This window comes from Rhineura floridana, chromosome 5 (genome assembly GCF_030035675.1).
Source record: "Rhineura floridana isolate rRhiFlo1 chromosome 5, rRhiFlo1.hap2, whole genome shotgun sequence".
Taxonomy (NCBI): domain Eukaryota; kingdom Metazoa; phylum Chordata; class Lepidosauria; order Squamata; family Rhineuridae; genus Rhineura; species Rhineura floridana.
The window spans coordinates 152615817-152636790 of NC_084484.1; the positions used below are offsets into that span (position 1 = coordinate 152615817).

The 20974-nt window shown below is 43.0% G+C and overlaps 1 protein-coding gene across 6 annotated transcripts in view; it reads left to right on the plus strand.

The window, feature by feature from the left end:
* SLC7A1 (solute carrier family 7 member 1) overlaps positions 1-20974 on the plus strand; it is a 67365-nt gene that overhangs the window by 30017 nt on the left and 16374 nt on the right. For all 6 annotated transcript variants that reach the window (XR_009762880.1, XR_009762881.1, XM_061628489.1 and 3 more), the window contains 6 exons: positions 2833-2991; positions 5161-5314; positions 9846-9964; positions 16135-16357; positions 17282-17421; positions 19823-19925. Coding sequence is in view for 4 of the 6 variants with exons in the window: in XM_061628489.1 (XP_061484473.1) it covers positions 2833-2991; positions 5161-5314; positions 9846-9964; positions 16135-16357; positions 17282-17421; positions 19823-19925 (898 nt within the window). In the remaining 2 variants the exon portion in view is untranslated. The remainder of the gene's footprint in view (positions 1-2832; positions 2992-5160; positions 5315-9845; positions 9965-16134; positions 16358-17281; positions 17422-19822; positions 19926-20974) is intronic.

Consider the following 20974-nt stretch of genomic DNA (forward strand, 5'->3'; position numbering starts at 1 on the left):
TCTCTCTCTCTCTCTCTCTCTCTCTCTCACTCTCTCACTCTCTCACTCACTCACTCACTCACAGGGCTGGCATCAGGAGCCTCCTGGTACTGCTTCTTCTCCTTGCTCTTGCTGTCTCTTGGCTTGCTCTGTCCAAGCACACATACAGTGACAAGAGTGAGGAGGTGAAGCAATATCCTCCCTTCATCTTATTTACATCTCCCTCTGGATGGTTGTATAGATTAGGGCTAAGGATGGAGCAATGTATTTTTTCAGGGGTACTCTGGAGGTGGAAAAGACCTCTCGCTGCTCCTAGATTAGCAGGCAGGTAAGTGGGTGGGAGGGAGGTGAGTTCTTCTCTGGCTTTGATAAAAATCCAGCATTGAGAAGATCAGAGGAGCATATGAAGCTGCTTCAGACCATTGGTCCATCTAGCTCAGTTTTGTCTACACTGACTGGCAGTGGCTCTCCATGGTTCCCAATAGGGGATGTTCCCAGTTTATCTTGAGATGCCGGGGATTGAACCTGGGGCCTTCTGCATGCAAAGCAGATGCACTCCCATTGAGCTACGGCCCTTCCACATAATGCTTACCTTGTATTTAATGCATCAGAAGTTGCCAAGATTCAGTTTTGGAGCCAAGGATATAAAAACTTCAGTGATATCTCTATGTAAACTTCTGGCTGCAACATTCGCATCATACAATACCATTCATATCTTAAAGCTTAGGGTAGGAGTGGCCTTCCAGTTGTTGTTGGATTCCCATCAGCCTCAGCCAGCGTGGCCAATGGTCACTGATGATGGGAACTGCAGAGCATCAACATCTGGGAGGTGACAGGTTCACCACCACAGATCCTGGACTTCTCAGGACTTGCTTCTGAACTCCTGAAAACAAAAAGTTCTGTGGCCAAGTCATTTCATCTTTTTGGTCTGAGGCCTTTTTACCACAATTATTTTATAAGAACATATTTATTTATTTATTACATTTATATCCCACCTTTCCTCCAAGGAGCTCAAAGTGATGTACATGGTTCTCCCCTCCCCATTTTATTCTCACAACAACCCTATGAGGTAGGTTAAGCTAAGAGACAGCGACTGGCCTACGGTCACCCAGTGGCTTCATGGCTGGGTGGGGACTCGAACCCTGGTCTCCCAGGTCATAGTCTTAACACGCTAACTATTACACCACATAGGAAGAACCTTGTTGGATCAGACCAAAGGCCTATCTAGTCCAGTATTCTGTTGTCACAGTGTGAAACACGACATCTATGGGAAGCCAACAAGCAGGGCATGAGCACAGCAGCCCTCTCTCACAAGCAGAACATGAGTGCAATAGCCTTTTGAGACTTAACTGCTGCTCACATGACTCTCAACAGTGGCCTGAAGTTATGAAGCCCCAGTAACTTGGGCTGAAGTAAGAATGGGACAGCACCGTCTTGAGAAGAAAGTGGTCAGTCTTGTCTTGCTTCCTAATGCAACCAGCTATTCTTGATTTATTTTTCTAGCGCTACAATCCTGGATCCTGACGCTACTTTCTGTTGCACCATCCTATATAAAACTATTCACGCAGTTGTGTTGCAAGTAAAGGCAGACTTTTCCACTGGCTTTGCAGCATGGTTGCTATTTCTATGCGGTCTGCTCACACCGTGTCCCTGTAACTTTTGAAATGTGGGTACCACATTGGAGGGATGATGTAGTGTAGAATATGCTGACCCTACCCTTTTTCACCAGCTCTCATACTTCTGATTTAACTGCCCCTCAGGGCCATACCTCTTGAGTTTTCTTTGCTGCCGCTAGCCCCTGTATACTATCCTGCTCCTCCGGAGGGGGAGTAACTTGAAGAGACTATTTCTTGGGCAAGGTCAGGTTGGCTGTTGGTAGAACCACAGGTGCACAGCTTTCCCCTGGTGCTGCAAGCATATTGCTGGGGAGTGTTTGTTGCGGAATTGGAGGCAGGTAGCAGAACAGAGAGTACTGTGTTCTGTTCAGTAGTTTCTGGAGCAGAGTGTAGAGAATTGAATTGAGTGGATGGGGTGAGGGAGAAGCATTTGGAACTCATCCGCTAGAAGTATTTTAATGGACTTGCTGAGAAACCAGCAAGTGCATGTGGCTGGCCAACAATCAATGAGCACTTGCATATCACAGTGTGGTGCCACTAAGGGCGATTTGAGGGCAGTAGCTTCCCACATTGTGTATTCCTATAATGAATATCTGCCAAAAAAGAGTTTGTACATACAAATGAGGTGTATATGGCAGCCTTGTAGGATGGCTGTATGATCCGTTCTGACCTTGATGCTTTAGACCAGTTCTCGAACTTTTTTTCCTATAGACCACTTGAAAACTGCTGATAGTCTTGGCGGACCACTTTTTCTGCCTGTCGTAGCAATCGTGATGCACTGTGCTAGATGCTATATGGTTTTTAAATTTTATTTCTTAAAAGTGTATTTTAGAGTATTAAAATTTGCATCCCAAAGAATTTAAATTGTAGTACAATAGAAGAACTAAAAGAAGCAATAAAAATACAGTTAAAAATAAATATGAATATTTACTGTGGACATGCTGCAGATTATAGTTTGGGAACTCCTGCTTTAGACTATCATCCAGATGAATCGGTGTGAGGATCGTCACAGTCCCTGTGTGGTTTGGGCATGTTCATTATATAAATCAGAGCACTTGATGCCCAGCTTCTAAATCCTCCATCTTCTTTTGACATCCTAAATTGTGGAAAATAATGGTGGAAACTATCAGTTACATTTAATTGCATGCATGTATGTTTACAAGTCACCCTGAAATCAGTTGATATAGTGGGGTATTGAGCAAGTAATTAAGCATTCTCATTTTTTCCCTCTTAACAGGAACATCAAGTGTGGCCAGAGCATGGAGCGCAACGTTTGATGAACTCATAGGCAAGCACATTGAAAAGTTCTTTCAGCAGTACATGTCCATGAATGCTCCTGGTGTTCTAGCAAAATACCCAGACATCTTTTCTGTTTTCATTATCCTAATCTTAACAGGTGAGAGAGAGAAACTGCTTTGGGATGTTTTTCAGGACTAATAATTTGATACCTTCTGCAATCTCTTTGTTGGTGTTTCCTGGAAGAGCAAACGCCCAAATTGATTTTGGCTTTCTTTTCAAAGCCGCTTTGTTTGCTGTAAGTGTCAGGTTGACCTATTGAGCAGTTTGTAAAGTTAGGACTGCTGCTGTGGCCACCTCCCGTTTGAAATTACTTTGATAAAAGAAAGTGTTCTAGATACTTAAGTGAAAATGGGTGGCACGTGGCAATGCTGCTCCATGCATAGATGGAAGTGCCACAGGTCTGAGGACAATGCAGGCTGGAAGTCTTTGAACACGGCAGAATAACTTGAATTTGTTACTTTAGTAATCTGCCAATTCATGTAGTACTCCAACTAGGAAGATATAGGAAAAGAAGACAGAACAGCCACCATGCTGGTGGATGGCTGTTTATTTTACAAGAGTCAAAGTGAGTGCAGAACTTAAAAAGAAGAAACATCCATCCCTGAAGTTGCATGTAAAATGTGTTGAATTTCAAACCATGAGTTGCTTTTTAAAAATATGAAGCCTGCACAGTCTATTTTGCCCCTGGTGTATTTTGACATGTGTTGAATTGTATCCTGTGAGTGGACCGCTATTACGGGAACTCCAAAGTCTGTCTTCATGTCTGGAGCTTCTCATAAAGCCCTCTAGTTGTGGCCATAGGCAACCTTCTCTAACCTAGTCTGTTGCAGATGTTATTGCACTGCAGTTATCATCATCTCTGACCATTGGCCATGCTTGCTGGGGCAGGTGGGATCTGTAGTCTAGAAACTCTTGACCAGGCAAGGGGAGGAGCCACAGCAATAGCCTCCGGGCAGCAGGAGAGGCAAGGTCAGGTCTGCAGGGGGGCATTGGTGGAGCCAATCCAGCACTCCTACTGGTGTACTCATATTATCCCTGCCTCACTGCTTGCCCTGCTCCTGGTACCAGGTTAGGGAAAGCTGTCATGGAATTGCAATGGTGCCTTAAATCCACGAATACCAAAATGAGTGAAGCAGTCAACTTCTTTTTCAATTGCAAAGAGTTGAATAGTCCCTAAAAAGGGTTGGGGAAGTCTCCCCTACATATTCTCTGAAGTCTTAATTGTTCAAAACATTTCAGTTCGTTTCTCTTTCATGCACCTCTCAGGAGATTTCACACAACAGAATCCTCTGTGAAATTATGGGATGGTCCATGGCTATGCAGCATGATATAGTTTCACAGGTACTGGAAGTATATGAGAGAGGCTGTTGAGTCTTACTTCTTCAGTTACCAAATCTGCATTCAAATATGAGATTTTTTTCCAGTTGTTTCCCCCTGGGCTCCGATATATTCCCTTGTGAATAAACTGAAAAGCTTGTTGGGATTCATGCCTTTGCTGGCACCATACAGAATGTCATTCAGAAGTTATTGCATAATACTGCTAGCAATGGGGATTTTCACAGTTTTGTCAGTTTTTTGTTGCACTGCTCCAGAGACCCTTAAAAAAAAAAAAACTCCTTTGATAATTTTTCCCAGACTAGGAGTCTGACTCACAGCCCTCGCAAAAAGTTTCTGTTCACTTTAGGGTACAACCTTGCAGATACTAATTTGAGTGAGGTGAATGGCTGGCATTTTGTAAAAGCATTTTATTTTTCTTTGCCATGGTAGAGGTCCTCCCTGAGGATGCTTTGGTCTAGTTCAAGTCTCACTGACAACTTTAGTTTAGACTTCCCCAACCTGCTGCCCTCTAGATTTTTTGGATTACAACTCCCATAATTCCTAACCATTGGCCATGCTGACCTGGGATGGTGCGAGTTGTAATCCAATGCATCTGGAAAGTCCCAGGTTGGTGAAAATGTTGGATTTGTTGGCCCCTTTTCTCCGTAATGTCTGAATCAGGAAGACAGTCAAACCAGGAAGAGGCGGAAGGAACTGAAGCATACAGGAGTAGGAAGGAGCTTGTGAGCCCAAAGCATGCTTGTGACAGCAAACCCATATCTGTTTGTAATGTCTGAATCAGGCCTTTGGATAACTTGCCATGCTAAAATAAGAAAAGAATATAATGGGTTAGCAGCACAGCAGATCAAAATGTTTTGATCTTTCCAGAAACAATATACCTTTGTTGATGGAGTTTGAAATGTCTAATTATCCACTGTACATTTTCTAGGACTTCTAACTTTTGGTGTGAAAGAATCCGCAATGGTTAACAAAGTGTTCACCTGCATCAACGTTCTTGTCTTGGGCTTCGTGATAGTGTCGGGGTTTGTGAAGGGATCAGTAAAAAATTGGCAGATCCCAGAAAACATCACAGATCTACACAAGTATGTGTCGACTTTATTTTAACATGCAATAACACGTACGTGGGTTTGGAGAAGAGCCGTAGGTCAGTGGTAGAGCATCGTAAATAAGAATAATTTTTAAAAGGAGGTGGCAGCAAAGCAGGAGCCAAGAGGAAGGGGGAAAGCATCCTTGCTTCTTTTTGCTTCACGGAAAGCCCTCTCCTCGTTCTGAGCAAGGGCAGCAGCGGTCGCAGTGTGAGGAGTCAGCAATAGTAATCCCCTCTTCTTCCTAGTAGCTCCATCCTCAGGCTACTTCTGCATCTGCCATGTGCTTTATAGGCAGACGCCTGCCCTCGGTGTGCCTGAAAGATGCTTTGCTGCTTCAGCAAACATCCTCCCTCTCATTTGGAGCAAGAGAGAGGTGTTGTCTGCAGTGGCAGTAGGGAGCAGACAGCATTCAGGGAGTTAATACTTTTTTAAAAAAATAAATCATTTCTTTACTGTTTGTAGCCCCCCTAAATTATTTCATTGCCCCCAGGTTGGGAACCACTGATGTAGAGTATGAGCTGGTGGTTTACTTATGAGGTGCCACTCCCAAAATGATTTCTGGGCTGATATCAGGCTTGCATGGTGGCGTCGCTTCTGTGTATTGCCTCTGCTTGCATCTTATATGTGCAGGAATCTTGATTTCTGTGATGGTGGCAACACTATTTGAACCTCCACCACTGTGGGAATTGGAAGTAATATTTATTTATTACGTTTATATCCCATCTTTCCTCCAAGGTGTTCAAGGTGGAATACTTGGTTCTCCCTTCCCTCACAACAACCCTGTGAGGTAGGTTAGGCCTGTGAGGTAGGTCACCCAAGTGAGTTTCATGGCTGAGTAGGGATTCGAACTCTGGTCTCCCATGGTCCAAAATCCTAACCGTTACACCACACTGGATATGCAGAGGTGCCACTTCACACAAGCAACACCTCTGCTTCAGTTTAGCCCAGCTGGGAACCCAGGAGTAGCTCCCAGGGCATCGTGTGGAGTCAGCCTTATAAGTGAATTAACGAGACGTCTGACCCAAATTTTGTAAGCTTTGTTCAGTGCACATTACGTTTACTCTTATAATGAAACAGGATGCAGTGGCTAGGTTGTAGGACTGCAAATTTAGAATGTCTAGCATGCAAAAATTGCCAGGTCCATAAACAGCTGATGGGAGGCCAGACTCTGTGAGAGCTTGCAAAAGCTAACACCTCCCTTCTGGAAAGTTGCTTTTATGCTGCGAGGGGGGCGGTGAATCCTTCAGAAATTGCCAGTATTTCCAGTAACAGAGGGCTCCTCCTTTTACCATCTCCTGAGTAACACTGTGAGGGTTCTTCTGAACCCTGCTAGGTGACACAGAGGGCCTTTTGTCTGTCCTGACTCAGGACACTGGCCACTACCCTGCTTTCCTAGAATTACAGTTTCTCTGTGGAGTTTGACTGCCAGGAGTCTGGCCTGATCTATGATGCTACTTTTATGCTGTTTTTATGTGTGCGTTTAACTAGGTCATGTTTTAAATGATTAGATATATCGCACATAAATGCTTCTATAAGTAAGTAAATATCGCAAGAGGTGGGTGACGTAATCCTGTCCTTTCTTCTCTGCTACTTTCAATAATCTCCATTCTTTTCTTGTAGGGAAAAGTCTCCTGTAAAGAGATGTTTTGTAATTTCTTCCTAGGCAGCACAGACAACTCCTTCCAAATACATCTGTTGGGCATTTGTGATCCAGCTCTGCATAAATGGATTTAGGAGTTGTTGCTAGATTTATGTAATAACGCCTCTTGGTTAGCATTTCTGTGTCAACATTTGGGAGAGAAAGCAAGACTTTTAAATTGAATGAGTCATAAAACCTTAGAAAAGAAATTGGATCCATACAGTGGATATAACGTTTCTCTGTGTGGATCTAGTGCAAGGATGGGCAACCTGCAGCCCTATTTTCAGAAGCCCTTTGCAAGTAATCAGTTCAGGCTTATGGATGAACTGCAATGGGATAGCAGAAAGAGAGAGAGAAAAAGGAGGCTCTTCCCCCCCCCCCCAGCTTTGGTCCCACCCACGATCAGCATCCAACAGATTACTGTTGACAGAATGTGGGCCATGACGGAAAAAAAGTTGCCTGCCCCTTATCTAGTGTTCTTCACCCTTGGGTCCCCATATGTCGTTGGACTACAATTCCCCTCGTCCCCAGACAGCATGGTCAAGGGTCAGGATGATGGAAGTTGTAGTCCATCAACTTTTGGGGACCCAAGGTCTAGTGAATGAGGATGGAGCATTCCAATGTTCTCATTGCTTAATAGGACCAATGTAGGATGGAGTAAAATGTTATGGCTGCCACAAAGAGGCTACTTTAAACTGCTTGACATGGAGGGCTCTTGTTGTCCTACAGCAGGGGTAGCCAATGAGGTCCCACCAGATATTGTTGGACTCCCAACTCCCATCAGCCCCAGCTAGCATAGCCAATGGTGAAGGACGATGGGAATTGGGAGTTCAGACACATCTGGGTGGGTGGGGGGATATCATGTTTGCTGCCCCTGTTCTGCAGTATGCCATTGTGTATATTTGAGTAATTTTGGTGGTACCACTGCTAATCTTGTGTCTGTTGCAGTAGCATGGCTACAATTGTCTAATTATTTGCTGTGAGCTGCTGGCACATGATAAAGCCTCAAGTGATTTAAAGCAGGGTAAACATGGCTGTCATTGTAGCTATTAGCTTCATAATATCAATAGGAGAATAGATGTTGAAATAAAATAGCTTCCACTTTAAAGAATACTGCTAACCTTGGTAGTGCCATAGTTATCTGGGAGAACAGAGTACTGAACTAGGTAAGCCTTTGGACCAATCCAGGAGGCTCTTCTTATGGAGCTGTAGTTCACTTCTTTTCCTAATCTGTTTAGTGTTTTCCCCCTTTGGTGTTTTGGACAATGATTTTTTTTATGCTTATATCCCACCTTGCCTCCAAGGAGCTCAAGTGGCATACAAACATGGTTCTCCCTCTCCCAATTTTATCCTCACAACAACCCTGTGAGGTAGGTTAGGCCAAGAGACAGTGACTGGCCCAGAGTCACACAGTGAGCTTCTCAGCCCAGCAGGGATTTGAATCCTCGTCTCCCAGGTCCCCTATACCACATTGGCTTTCCAATTGTGATTTCTAGATACCATTTTGGTCCTGATCTAATGCAGCACGTTTCTCTATTTGTAAGGGGGGGGGAGGGGGGAAAAACTAAGAAAAAATGGGGATTTAACAGGATAGAATTTCCAGAGGGGTAGTTTGTGGAAGAACAATGGTCTCCTGGCACTTTAAATCAATCTGCTAGTCTTGAAGGTGCCACAAGCCTCAGTTTTTGCAGGACAGAATTGTCCAGCAAGAACAATTTGTATCTAGACTGTTCTATTCAGTACAGAGCCAAGGCACTTCCCTGTTCAATGCAAAAAGAAAAATAATAAAGCCTTGAGCCTACTTGGAACAAAATGAACTATAACAAATGTACTGGCAACTATATATGATTATTTTGGGTCTGATTGTGAAGGTGTTGCCAGGCTAAATTTCTTGAGGCTACATTCAGTGCAGAATTATGGTCAAAACCAGTGTTTCCCAACCTGGTGCCCTCCAGATGGTTTGGACTACAATTCCCATCAGCCCCAGCTGGCATGGCTATTCTGGCTGGGGCAGATGATAGTTGTAGTCCAAAACTTCTGGAGGGCACTAGGTTGGGGAAGGCTTGTCCTAACCAAGGATTTCTGAAATGGACGATTTTTCTGTACTGCTCTGCGAAGAGTTCAGTTTGAGCTGTTGTAAATCTGAGTCTCTTGGCCAAAACCTCTGAAGAAGTAGGCTTAGAATTTTCTCAAGGACTTACGAAGTTGTGCCAGATTTAATAATAAAGAATCAAAAATGCTTTTAAAAACTTTTCCCAAATAAATCTGACAATTTTGTAGGTAATTAAAACAAAGCACCTTAAGAAAATAATAAAATGCATTACCCAACCCTATGCATGACTGCTCGGGCTGATTTCTATGGCATTTTCCGTGCCTACTGGGAGTCTTATAGCTTCAATGTGCTGTGGTTGTGATGTTTTCAAATCTACAGGTTTTGTATTCACAGCAGTGTGACGAAACCTCAAATGTTTTGGTACATCTAAATGACTTAAATTTTAATTGTCAGTGACTTGGCCCAGAGAATTCTGGGAACTGTACTTTGGGGTGGGGTTGCGGAATACGGATCTAAATGTTCTTGCCAAATTATAGTTCTCAAGATTATTTGAGGGGTGCCATGATCATTAAGAACATAAGAAAAGCCCTGCTGTATTAGACCAAAAGGTTGTCTAATACAGCTTCCTGTTTCCCACACTAGGCACAATGGGAAGCCACAATCAGGGCATGAAGGCAATAGTCCTCTCCAGTAGTTAAAACTGGCATAAAAATAATGTACATTGTTACTGTAGATAGGATTTTGATATGTCAAATGCTGTGTTGCAAGGTATCCTTTGATTTGGCTAGCCTTGTTGCAGGGAATAATGCATGATCTCTTGTTGCTATTTTTAGTGGAACAGCTCCACAACATGGAACTGGTGGATTTATGCCCTATGGATTATCCGGAGTTCTTTCAGGGGCAGCAACGTGCTTTTACGCATTTGTAGGATTTGACTGCATTGCCACCACAGGTAACATCCCAGGGCTCTGCCCACACTTGAGCCTTCTCTGCATGCTGCTGATCAGGAGGACAATAAGGGAAGTGGGTGTGGGGCTGGGGATCAAAGGAAAACCTTGCTGCTCTCCCCCTTTAATTTAATTAATTTAATTAATTAATTAAGCTTATATACCGCCCGACTAGCAACAGCTGTCTGGGCGGTGAACATTAAAAATACAATAAAAATAACACAAAACTGTACACAAAACTGTACAGTCTAAAATCAAAATATAATAATTTAGAATTAACAGGAATTAAAATGCCTCAGAGAAGAGAAAGGTTTTAACCTGGCGCCGAAAAGATGATAGTGTCGGCGCCAGGCGCACCTCCTCGGAGAGACCATTCCATAGTTCGGGGGCCACCACTGAGAAGGCCCTAGATCTTGTCACCACTCTCCGGGCTTCCCTATGAGTCGGAACCCGGAGGAGGGCCTTCGTAGTAGACCGTAGTGTACGGGCCGGTTCATATCGGGAGAGGCGTTCCGACAGATATCGTGGTCCCACGCCGTATAAGGCTTTATAGGTAAGTACCAACACTTTGAATCTGGCCCGGAAGCATATTGGAAGCCAGTGCAAACGGGCTAGCACAGGTGTTATATGCTCAGACCGCTTAGTTCTTGTTAGCAGTCTGGCCGCCGCATTTTGCACTAGCTGTAGCTTCCGAATCGTCTTCAAAGGTAGCCTTATGTAAAGCTCATTGCAGTAGTCCAGACGCGAGGTTACCATAGCATGTACCACTGATGAGAGGTCCTCCTTACTCAGATATGGATGTAGCTGGGCTACCAACCGAAGTTGGTAGAATGCATTCCGGGCCACCGAGGCTACATGAGCCTCAAGTGTGAGGGAAGAGTCTAAGATGACTCCCAGACTACGCACCTGTTCCTTTAGGGGGAGTGTAACCCCATCCAGGACAGGGTATATATCCACCATCCGATCAGAGAAACCATCCACCAACAGCATCTCAGTCTTGTCAGGATTGAGTCTCAGTTTGTTAGTTCTCATCCAGTCCATTGTCGCAGCCAGGCAACGGTTCAGCACGTCGACTGCCTCACCTGAAGAAGATGTAAAGGAGAAGTAGAGCTGCGTGTCATCAGCATACTGATGACAATGCACTCCAAAACTCCTGATGACCGCCCCCAGCGGCTTCATATAAATGTTAAAAAGCATGGGAGACAGAACCGAACCCTGCGGGACCCCACATTGGAGAACCCACGGTGTCGAGCAATGTTCCCCAAGCACTATCTTCTAGACACGACCCGCTAAGTAGGAGTGGAACCACTGCCAAGCAGTGCCTCCAACTCCCAACTCCGCAAGCCTCTCCAGAAGGATACCATGGTCGATGGTATCAAAAGCCGCTGAGAGGTCAAGGAGAATCAACAGAGTTACACTCCCTCTGTCTCTCTCCTGACATAGGTCATCAAACAGGGCGACCAAGGCAGTCTCAGTGCCAAAACCAGGCCTGAACCCCGATTGAAATGGATCTAGGTAATCGGTTTCATCCAATAGCGCCTGGAGCTGGTCAGCAACCACACGTTCCAGGATCTTGCCCAGGAACGGAACATTGGCTACTGGTCTGTAGCTGCTGACATCCTCTGGGTCCAAGGAAGGTTTTTTCAGGAGTGGTTTCACTGCCGCCTCTTTCAGACAGCCAGGGACCACTCCCTCTCGTAAAGAGGCATTAATCAGTTCCTTGGCCCAGCCAACTGTTCCTTCCTTGCTAGTTTTAATTAGCCAAGAGGGGCAAGGATCCAGTACCAAAGTGGTGGCACGAACCTGTCCAAGCACCTTGTCCACATCCTCGAACTGAACCAACTGAAACTCATCCAACAAAACATGACAAGACTGTGCTCCGGACACCTCAGTAGGATTAACTGCTATTAAATAGGAGTCTAAGTCCCGGCGAATGCATGAGATCTTATGCTGGAAGTGTTCAGCAAATTTATTACATCGAGCTACCGATGTATCTGCCGTATCTTGTAGGCCTGGATGAAGTAGGCCACGAACCACTTTAAAAAGCTCCCGTGGGCATGAGAGAGATGACTGAATAGTGGCAGCAAAATGTTTTTTTTTTGCCGCCCTCACTGCTCCTACATAGAGCTTAGTAGAAGCACGAACCAGCTCATAATTGCATTCGTCGGGAGTTCGTCTCCATCTCCGCTCAAGCCGCCTCCTGTCTTGTTTCATCGCTCTCAGCTCTGGAGTATACCAAGGAGCTGTATGAGCTCTACATAGGAGAGGGCGCGCAGGAGCGCACTGCAATGTGTGAACGTTAGTAAGTAGTAGTGGTCCTGCAAAGAGCAATGGAGGTAAATAACTGAAGACCTTTCAGTTGATAGCTTGGCTTTTAACAAATTGCTGTTCTTGACTAAATGTACTTATATTTACATGCTGCGACAACTTAATAAAAGGAGCTTTTTTTAAGGATCAGAAGGTAACTTAATAAAGAAGAGCCTCTCCTGGTTCAACCACTTATAGCATTATAACAAATGCTATTGGAGGTTGCTGGTATTTTGGGAAAGAAAAACCATATTTGTTTTCATTACATTTGCAAAGCAGGCAATGCTTTGAGCAAAGTAAACAAGTTTTTGGTTCTTTTCTCCCAGTCTGCTGCCTTTCTATTGTCATGGTTTTAAACCCACTAATGATAAGCGAGGATGAGCACCATGCTAGTGCTTCCTTTCCTGGTGCAAGTGGGATAAACAAATTGGGAAGATTTGGCTTCCTGTTAGATCCAAACCGGGGATCATGATTTGTTTGGGAGCAGTTGGCAGCATGCTGCTCGTTTATGATAAGACATAATAAGCCAGAAACTGGCTAATCATTACATGTAAACATGACAGTTGGCTAGCCAATCAAAATATGTGTGTACCTTATTCAGAATACCTGACGCACTGAAACTCCTTTCTCAAGGCATGAATGTGGCCAGGATACATAAACATTTCTTTGTCTGGCCTATATACTCTTTTGCTTAAGAAAATACACTTTTTGGTACACTCAAGGAATTTCTTTCCATAAAGTGTGATCTTCATTACTGTGCTTTTGATATCTCTTGAGTACAGTTTCAGTTCATTTAATTACACTGAGTTGTAGTCAATGTTAGTCATACTCAGAGTAGACCCATTAAAATTGATGGATATGACAAACTTCGGTTTATAAATTTCAGTGGGCCTAGGTTTGAATAGACTTAGTTGAGTACAGGTCACTAATTACATTATGCAGCTGCCAATTAAGGGTTAAATGACAGAAAATGCCTAAACTGTTTTTCAAGTTTGACCTTTCTTACACCCTGAGGCTCCAGTCCTTCCTGCTGCCCTTTCTGTTCCTTTTTTCTTGAATGGGCAGTCAGGGTTGACCTTTGTTTTATGTCTGCCTAGTGCTGATTAGGTCGCGATGACCTGATTCACACGTCACATTAAACCATAGTTAAAATAATCTGTGGTTTAATGTGAACGAGCAGTGCTCATGGCTATCATTTGTGGTTTGTTGGGAGAGAAACAAACCAAGAGTCCAGGTTCAGACAATATGACAAGCCAGACTATGGCTTGTTTCCCAGCAGCGAGGCAGGAGAGAAGCAAAGTGCCCATGATTTCAGCAGCATGCATCATCTCGATGTTTCCACTATTTTATTTTTTAATAAGAATGAAATACAGCAAGATTCAAAAGGTGCTCAATCCACACCTTTACTGGGAGGAGATTTAGTCTTGCAGGCCTATAATGTTAGACAGTGCTTTCTTTGATTAAAAAAAAAGGAAGCACCGGTACTCATACCTTGATAAAAAGTCTGTGGGTGCCAGCACCCAACGGTTCCCATGGGCAGCCAAAAAAGATGTACCTTATCCCAGTCTACATCAGTGTTAGAATTGTTTTTAGATTTTTTAAAAGATGTTTTAAAGATTTATTTTTTAAGATGTTTTTAAAATATTTTTGTTTGCTTCCTTGGGCTCTCTCTGGGAGGAAGGGCAGGATATAAATTTAATAAATAATTATAACAATGCTCTGTACCAGTGAGTACTGTCACACACACACCCTTCCCCAATATTGGGTGTTTTACCACTAGCAAATTCCTGTAGATCTACATCTGATATTAAAGGATCATCTGTACGTTGAGCAGAATCACATTGTAAAGCTTCATGCTGCAAGCGATTACATGTTTAAATGAATACCTCATATGACAAAAACGTCCTGCATGCTCTGCATCAGGTCTTATGTGATGGAGATGATCAGGAGTTGCCGGGTCATAACTTGATTTCTGATCAGTTTGCTCCAGTAGCAGTAAGTGTAGTGAACATGTGCTTTTTAAGCCATATTCTAGAAGTTCCCTCGTGATCCCATGGCCTATGAAGAGTTGATCTCTTAATCTGATTGAGCATCCCCTAACATGTAAGTCTCTTGCTTTTATATTTAGATATCTATGCAATATGGCTGTCATTTTTTTACAAAAGGCTATCAAATGTGCATATTGCAAAACCTCAGCAAAAGTACATTATTTTAAGTCCTGAATGAAATAAGTTTCCTCTTTTAATTGTGAAATAGATTACATACAGATCAGAAGCAAAACTTCTTACAGTTTTTCTCATTTGATTTGGCTCTGGGAGAATGGATTCAGTACATCTGTGTGATGTGCCCAATGGCAGATGATTCAAGGAGTTCTAAGTTGTAATGTTTGTTTTCAGTCTCGCATGATTAATCACTTGATTATCACTGTGCCTATCCTCGACATGTCTACTCAAGGGTAATCCCCATTGAATTCATTGGGATAGTCTTAGGTACATGTGTGTAATATTGCAGCTGTACTGGATCTTACCAGTTAATCACAGTGGATTGCTTCTCTTGAGTCACTAGAAAAGACAATAATCCTGGGAAAAACATAACAGGAAGACCAAACAAGAGACGGATTGATTCCATAAAGGAAGCCACAGACCTGAACTTACAAGATCTGAACAGGGTAGTTTACAACAGATGCTATTGCAGGTCGCTGATTCATAGGGTTGCCATAAGTCGTAGTCAACTTGAAGGCACATAACACACACACACGCACAGAGCAGGGGTAGGCAGAATGTAAATTTGAATTTACTAGTAGAACTCTTAGTAATTTACAGAAGATTTCTGATTCACAATAGCAAGTCAAAAATGATGACCGGGGGGGGGGATCCTTTCTTCAGCATCTGGCCCTGTATATTAATTATTTCTCTCTTAGCTTTGATGATCCTCACCGGCAAAATAAGAGTATGAATTGGTTGCCATTTACCATATCTTTATCCTGATCTACTATACCTCAGCAGTTTAGTATTTGTATATGCATGTCATCTCAAGGTGTAAGACTCGTGGGTGCTGTAGGTAATTGGCTTCATCCCTAGAGCCACCATTTTGTATCTGGCTCCCCCCTCATCATCATCACTATTTTGCACTAGGCATCAGCTGGTTCTGGTAAAAAAACCCAGATCCCACAAGCCTGGAGTTTTCCTGTCTCTACCTTAGAAGAACTTAGGCTCCATTAAACACACACACACACAAACATTTCTAGCTCTCATGGTAATCTTGAACATCCAAACGATAGTATTAAATGTGAGTTTTTTGGAAACAGGCAAGTCAAAAGACAACAAAATCGTTATGTTTGTATTAAGGTGTTGGACTATTAATTTTGCAGATCAACATTAGGTTATTAATTCCTTACTGATTTTATTTACTAGGAACATATGCACCAATCCAGAGAGATCTCATTCTGGACATCCAATAACAATGTAGTTGAAAGATACTTTGCCTGTGGGGCAGGGGAGAGGGAAGTCATTTTATTAACTTGCTTATGGATTTTGTATTTTATTATTGTAAATCACTTTGGGATGCCTCTGGATGTATGAAGTGATATACAAATGTGATAAACTAACTAAAAACTGACTCGGTGAAATAATTTTTAAAAGTGTGAGAAAGGAAATTGCCTTTTAGCTAATAAATACCCACTTTTAAAGCTTGCTGCAAGTGGAAGTTCTCAGCAACCCTTGATTTGGTGGAGAAGATTAAACTCCCCCCCCCTCCCCCCATTATGCCATGGGGATGTAACAGATTGACAATTTTCCTGTTAAAAGAAACCGTTCAGTGTTTGTTGCTGTAATAACATTTTTTGTGTTTGTGGCTTCTTTTTTTGTAGGTGAGGAAGTAAAAAATCCCCAGAAAGCAATTCCAATAGGAATTGTGGCATCGCTTCTGATTTGCTTTGTTGCGTACTTTGGAGTGTCGGCTGCGCTTACCCTCATGATGCCTTACTACTTATTAGATAAAAACAGCCCCTTGCCAGTTGCTTTTAAGTATGTGGGATGGGATGGTGCAAACTATGCAGTGGCTGTTGGTTCACTTTGCGCCCTTTCTACAAGGTAAGGGATGCCATGGCTTCCTTTGTGCTTGCTCAGTGGGACTTGCACCTCACTTGCCCTGTTCTAAAATGTTAATGCCCGGAAGGCAAAGACAACCTCTTTTGAGCTTGCTTCTGTTTACCTTGACCTCATCTCATGCTATCATAGATGCAGATCGGGGGGGGGGGACAGACATAGAGGGTAAGGTTTTTTTTAAATATAAAAACCCTTCCACACTGGAGGAAGGGCTGTAGCTCTGTGATAAGCGTGCATGCTTTGTATGCAAGAGATTCAACCCCTCCTATCTCCAAGCGGTGTTGGGAAAGACCTTGTCTAAAAACACTTGAGGCGTGCTGCCTGTCACCATGTTCAGCCTTGGGTCCCCAGAAGCTGCTGAACTAAAACTTGCATCATCCCTGACCATTGGCTAAGCTGGCCAAGGATGATGAGAGCTGTAGTCCATAAACACCTGGGGATCCAAGGCTGAGGAATGCTGGGGACAATACTGAGTTAGATGACCAAACATGATCTAAGGCAGTGACTTAACTCCATCCGCACCATGTACCAACTGGACTCTTATGAAAAATGAGCTATTTATATTCAGGAATTTACATGTGCAGTGGTTGGTTAACTAGGTTTAGAATGAGTTGATATGTTTGATGTTTCTAAAGCTATTTTGTACAGCCCATGGTCTTGTGAATGAGAAGGAAGGAGAGGTATTTTATTTAGATCTCGCGACTGCAAGATGGCCAAACTTTTCCATTGTCTCCCCCTCCCCCAGTGCTGAATAAATTACTCATCCCTGCTTTGGGTGCTGATGTTGGAAAGTGTGTTCATTCCATAAAGAAAGTAGGGAGAAAGACCCTGTTGCTGGAATATTTCTGCACTGTTTGGTTTTTATTTTTATTCATGATGTGCTTAGTTTATGTTCTTGTCTCTTTCTAGTTTGCTTGGATCCATGTTTCCAATGCCTCGAGTAATTTATGCTATGGCAGAAGATGGGCTACTATTCAAGATTTTGGCTCGTGTTAATGAGAGGACAAAGACTCCAATGATAGCTACGATAACATCAGGAGCTGTTGCAGGTGAGTCCCTAAGATTCCCCAAGAAAGAATCAAGTAACTATTTGATATTCCAAAAAATGGGGGGACAGCAGGATGATTCACAGTTACTTTTTTTGGTCATTCGTGATAATCATTTTATTGTTATTACTAATTACCGTGATTGTCACTGATCACTGTGAGTGGTATTCAATGCAATACTTGTACTAGTGCAAGGGAATTCTCCCTCCCCCTGCACCACCCCTGATCTGCTCTGCGGGGTTGGGGGAACCCCAAAACAGATTTGGAAGGGGACGCAGGCAGAGGAGAGTTGTGCAAGGAGAAATCCTTGCACTGATGGAACAGTCATTTTAACGCTCTGCTGAATACAACCGTATATTTCTTTTGCATCTATTTAAGCTTTTAATTGATGGCTGTGCATATTATTTTTTACATTTCATTACCACTAAATCTCTGTTTCCACCTTTCTACACTTATGGATACATGTAAACTGAGGATAACATGCATCTAATGAAGTGGGCTGTCATCCACAAAAGCCTTTGCCATAATAAACGTGGAATAGCTTTAAAAAGCCAGGAGGAAGGGCGGGATACAAATCAAATAATAAATAAATAAACTACAAGACTTTCTGTTTTTGACACAACAGCATAGGAAACTGCCTTATACTGAGTCAGACCATTGGTCTGTCTAGCTCAATGCGATCAACACTGACTGGCAGCAGCACTCCATGGTTTCAGACAGGGAATCTTTCCAGGCCCTACCTGGAGATGCCAGGGATTGAACTTGGGGCCTTCTGCATGCAAAGCAGACACTCTGCTACTGAGCTATAGGCCTTCCTCAACTTAACAAGCTGACCTGAACTTACAAGATCTGACCAGCATGGTTTACAACAGATGCTGTTGGAGGTCGCTGATTCATAGGGTCGCCATAAGTTGGAATTAACTTGAAGGCACATAACACACACGTGCACACATGGAAGTTTAAATGATATGCAAGTTGCATGCAGGTAAAATCTGTTGCACAAATTTGTCTGTAACTTCTCTTCCTGTTTAGTGTGCTCCTGTCCATCAAACAGTGAATCTTCAGTGCCATCATTGACCACAATCTTTTTTTAAAAAAATCATGAATGTTATGTGGTTAGAGGCTTAAAGCATGAAATGTAAAAAATGCTTTTTCCTACTTTCATGCCCTCTTTCAGCATTTTTTGTTTTGCAAACATAGTGATGGGAATATTGTTTTTCATTTCCTAAAGATTAAATATAACATTTCTCTGTCAAGTACATGTAAGGTACTTGCGTTACCAGAATTTCTTATATACCCCAAAGACTAAATTGTAAGCATATAAAAGGGTGGGTGGGAAAGGATCCCAGCCTGCCCCTGTCATTGGAGATTTGTGAAAAGTAGCCAATTCCAAGTCAATTCTGTTCTAATGTTGAGTTAAGATTCTCCAGATCGTGATTTGGAGGATCATCTGAATTCATGCTGTGCATTGATGAAAAATCTGGGGGAGAGAAATTTCTTAGCCTTGGAACCTGAGAGATGCACAGGAACAAAATGCCAATAAAATGGGAAAGTGTGGAATGGCTTTGTCAGATACTGCAGAATTCTGAGAATATCAGTTTTCATGTTAGTTTTTGAAAGCAAGTTTCTAGTTGGATTGTTTCTAGTTTCTAGTTTGAATTGTTGTGAAAAAAGGCTTTATACATTTGGCAATTTTTCCTAGAAATCTCAGTTCTTTAAAACAAACTTTTTTTTTGCTTAATCAGCAAAGGGAGCATGGCTAGCACCCCAGTCTTCAGCACATTCTCATTAGCTTTTTAAATAAAGCACTTAAGCATTTTGCAAGTAGAATGCCTTGTACTTTCTAGAGTTTGGAGTGTTGCGATGGCATATCATTTTGGAATTATTTCATTCAGGTCCTTTTGTCTACTGCGTTCTGCAAAAGAGTTGGACCAGGATTAAAACATACACACATGTAGCCAGACTTTCTCTTACTGTATTTCACCGTTTCCACTGCCAAGCAGGGTTTTTTTTTTCAGTTTCATAAGCAGTCTTCAATAGTAGTTCTCCCCTGTGTACAATTGCACCACTTTTTCGAGTCCTGGCTTTGCTCTTCTTACTTATTTCTATGGAAAATCAGGTTTCTAAAACCTATAGAGAGAATGCATATATACAAGAAACTCGCTGTGTTTCATTCAGCACGAGCTGTGTTTGGTGATGGGGAGAGCTACCATGCTCATCTCTGCTGCCCATTCTTATGTCTTTATTTAATACTTGAATGTAATGCTTGCATAGGATTCCTGTCTTTCTTTAGGGCTGGTTGGAACAAGAGTGTGAATAAGAATTGGTCATTGTTTAAGTAGTCTTGTATATGAAATGAAATATCCTCCCACTTCATCTGTGTCTTCTTTCTCTCTCCCGCCAGCTGTCATGGCCTTCCTCTTGGACCTAAAGGATCTTGTAGATCTTATGTCCATTGGGACACTTCTGGCTTACTCCTTGGTGGCTGCCTGTGTGTTGGTACTAAGGTACAGTATGACATCTCTGGGTTACAGTACAGAGAAAACAGCCTGCTGATGCTCCAGATGTTCTCTCAACCACTTATTTCAAAATCTGAAAATCCATAACCGGGCAAGACTTTTATTAGGCCAACCAAAATGTCACAAAATATTGTGCAAGACTAGATCAGGGATGCGTAACCTTTTTAGGCCACATACATCCTTGGCCTACACTGTGGAGGCTACATGACAGCAGTGGATGTGGCCACCCTACACTCTTTCATGGACACACACACAGGACAGGTGCACAGCCCTCCTCTTCAGGTAATCCATGCTGATCAATTGAGATGGTGGGTTATCACCCCTTCTCCATTCATCAGTTGACTAGTCTGGTGTCAAGGGAGGGGGTGATTGGCATCTCCATCAGGGTACTGGGATTTGCCACCCCAGCACTCGGGGGGTATCCCACTAACTTGTTCTGTCAGTGCAAGGATTTTCGCTTATGTAATGGAACTTCCCCCCAACCATGTCTCCCTGCACCCTCCCCAAATCTGCTCCAGAGGATTGGGAGAACCTTCAGAAGAGATTTAGGGTCATGCGGGAGGAGGGGGTAGGGGGAAGTTCTGTTGTCTAAGTGGAAATCCTTGCGCTGATTAAACAAGTTGGTTGCAAACAGCCCATTGTCTACTTTAGCCTTTTGCCGCTGTTGCCAAAATTGCAGGGGTCTGGGGGGGGGGTTGAGGTCCCTAACTGGGGGTTGGCCCTATGTTACATGGTAAATAGAGCAAGGATAAAGGATGAGGAGAAAAAAGGTTGCTTGATGGTGAAACCGTGGAGTCTGCATCTGGGCACAGTCTTAAGATGGAATGTGGGAGGAGGTAGAACTGTTAAGTGCTAGGCAGGTTTTAAGTTGCACCTATGAATGCTGGGAAGAAGGAACATACAGTGTGAACCTCCATATTTGAGAATATAAATCAAGCTTTTACCCAGGTCTGTCTCCATCCTTAGGGAAAGTCTTGCCCCACAGCAGCAGGCATTTAGAAATCTTGTAAATTCCTTGGAGAGGTGAGTAGCAGCTC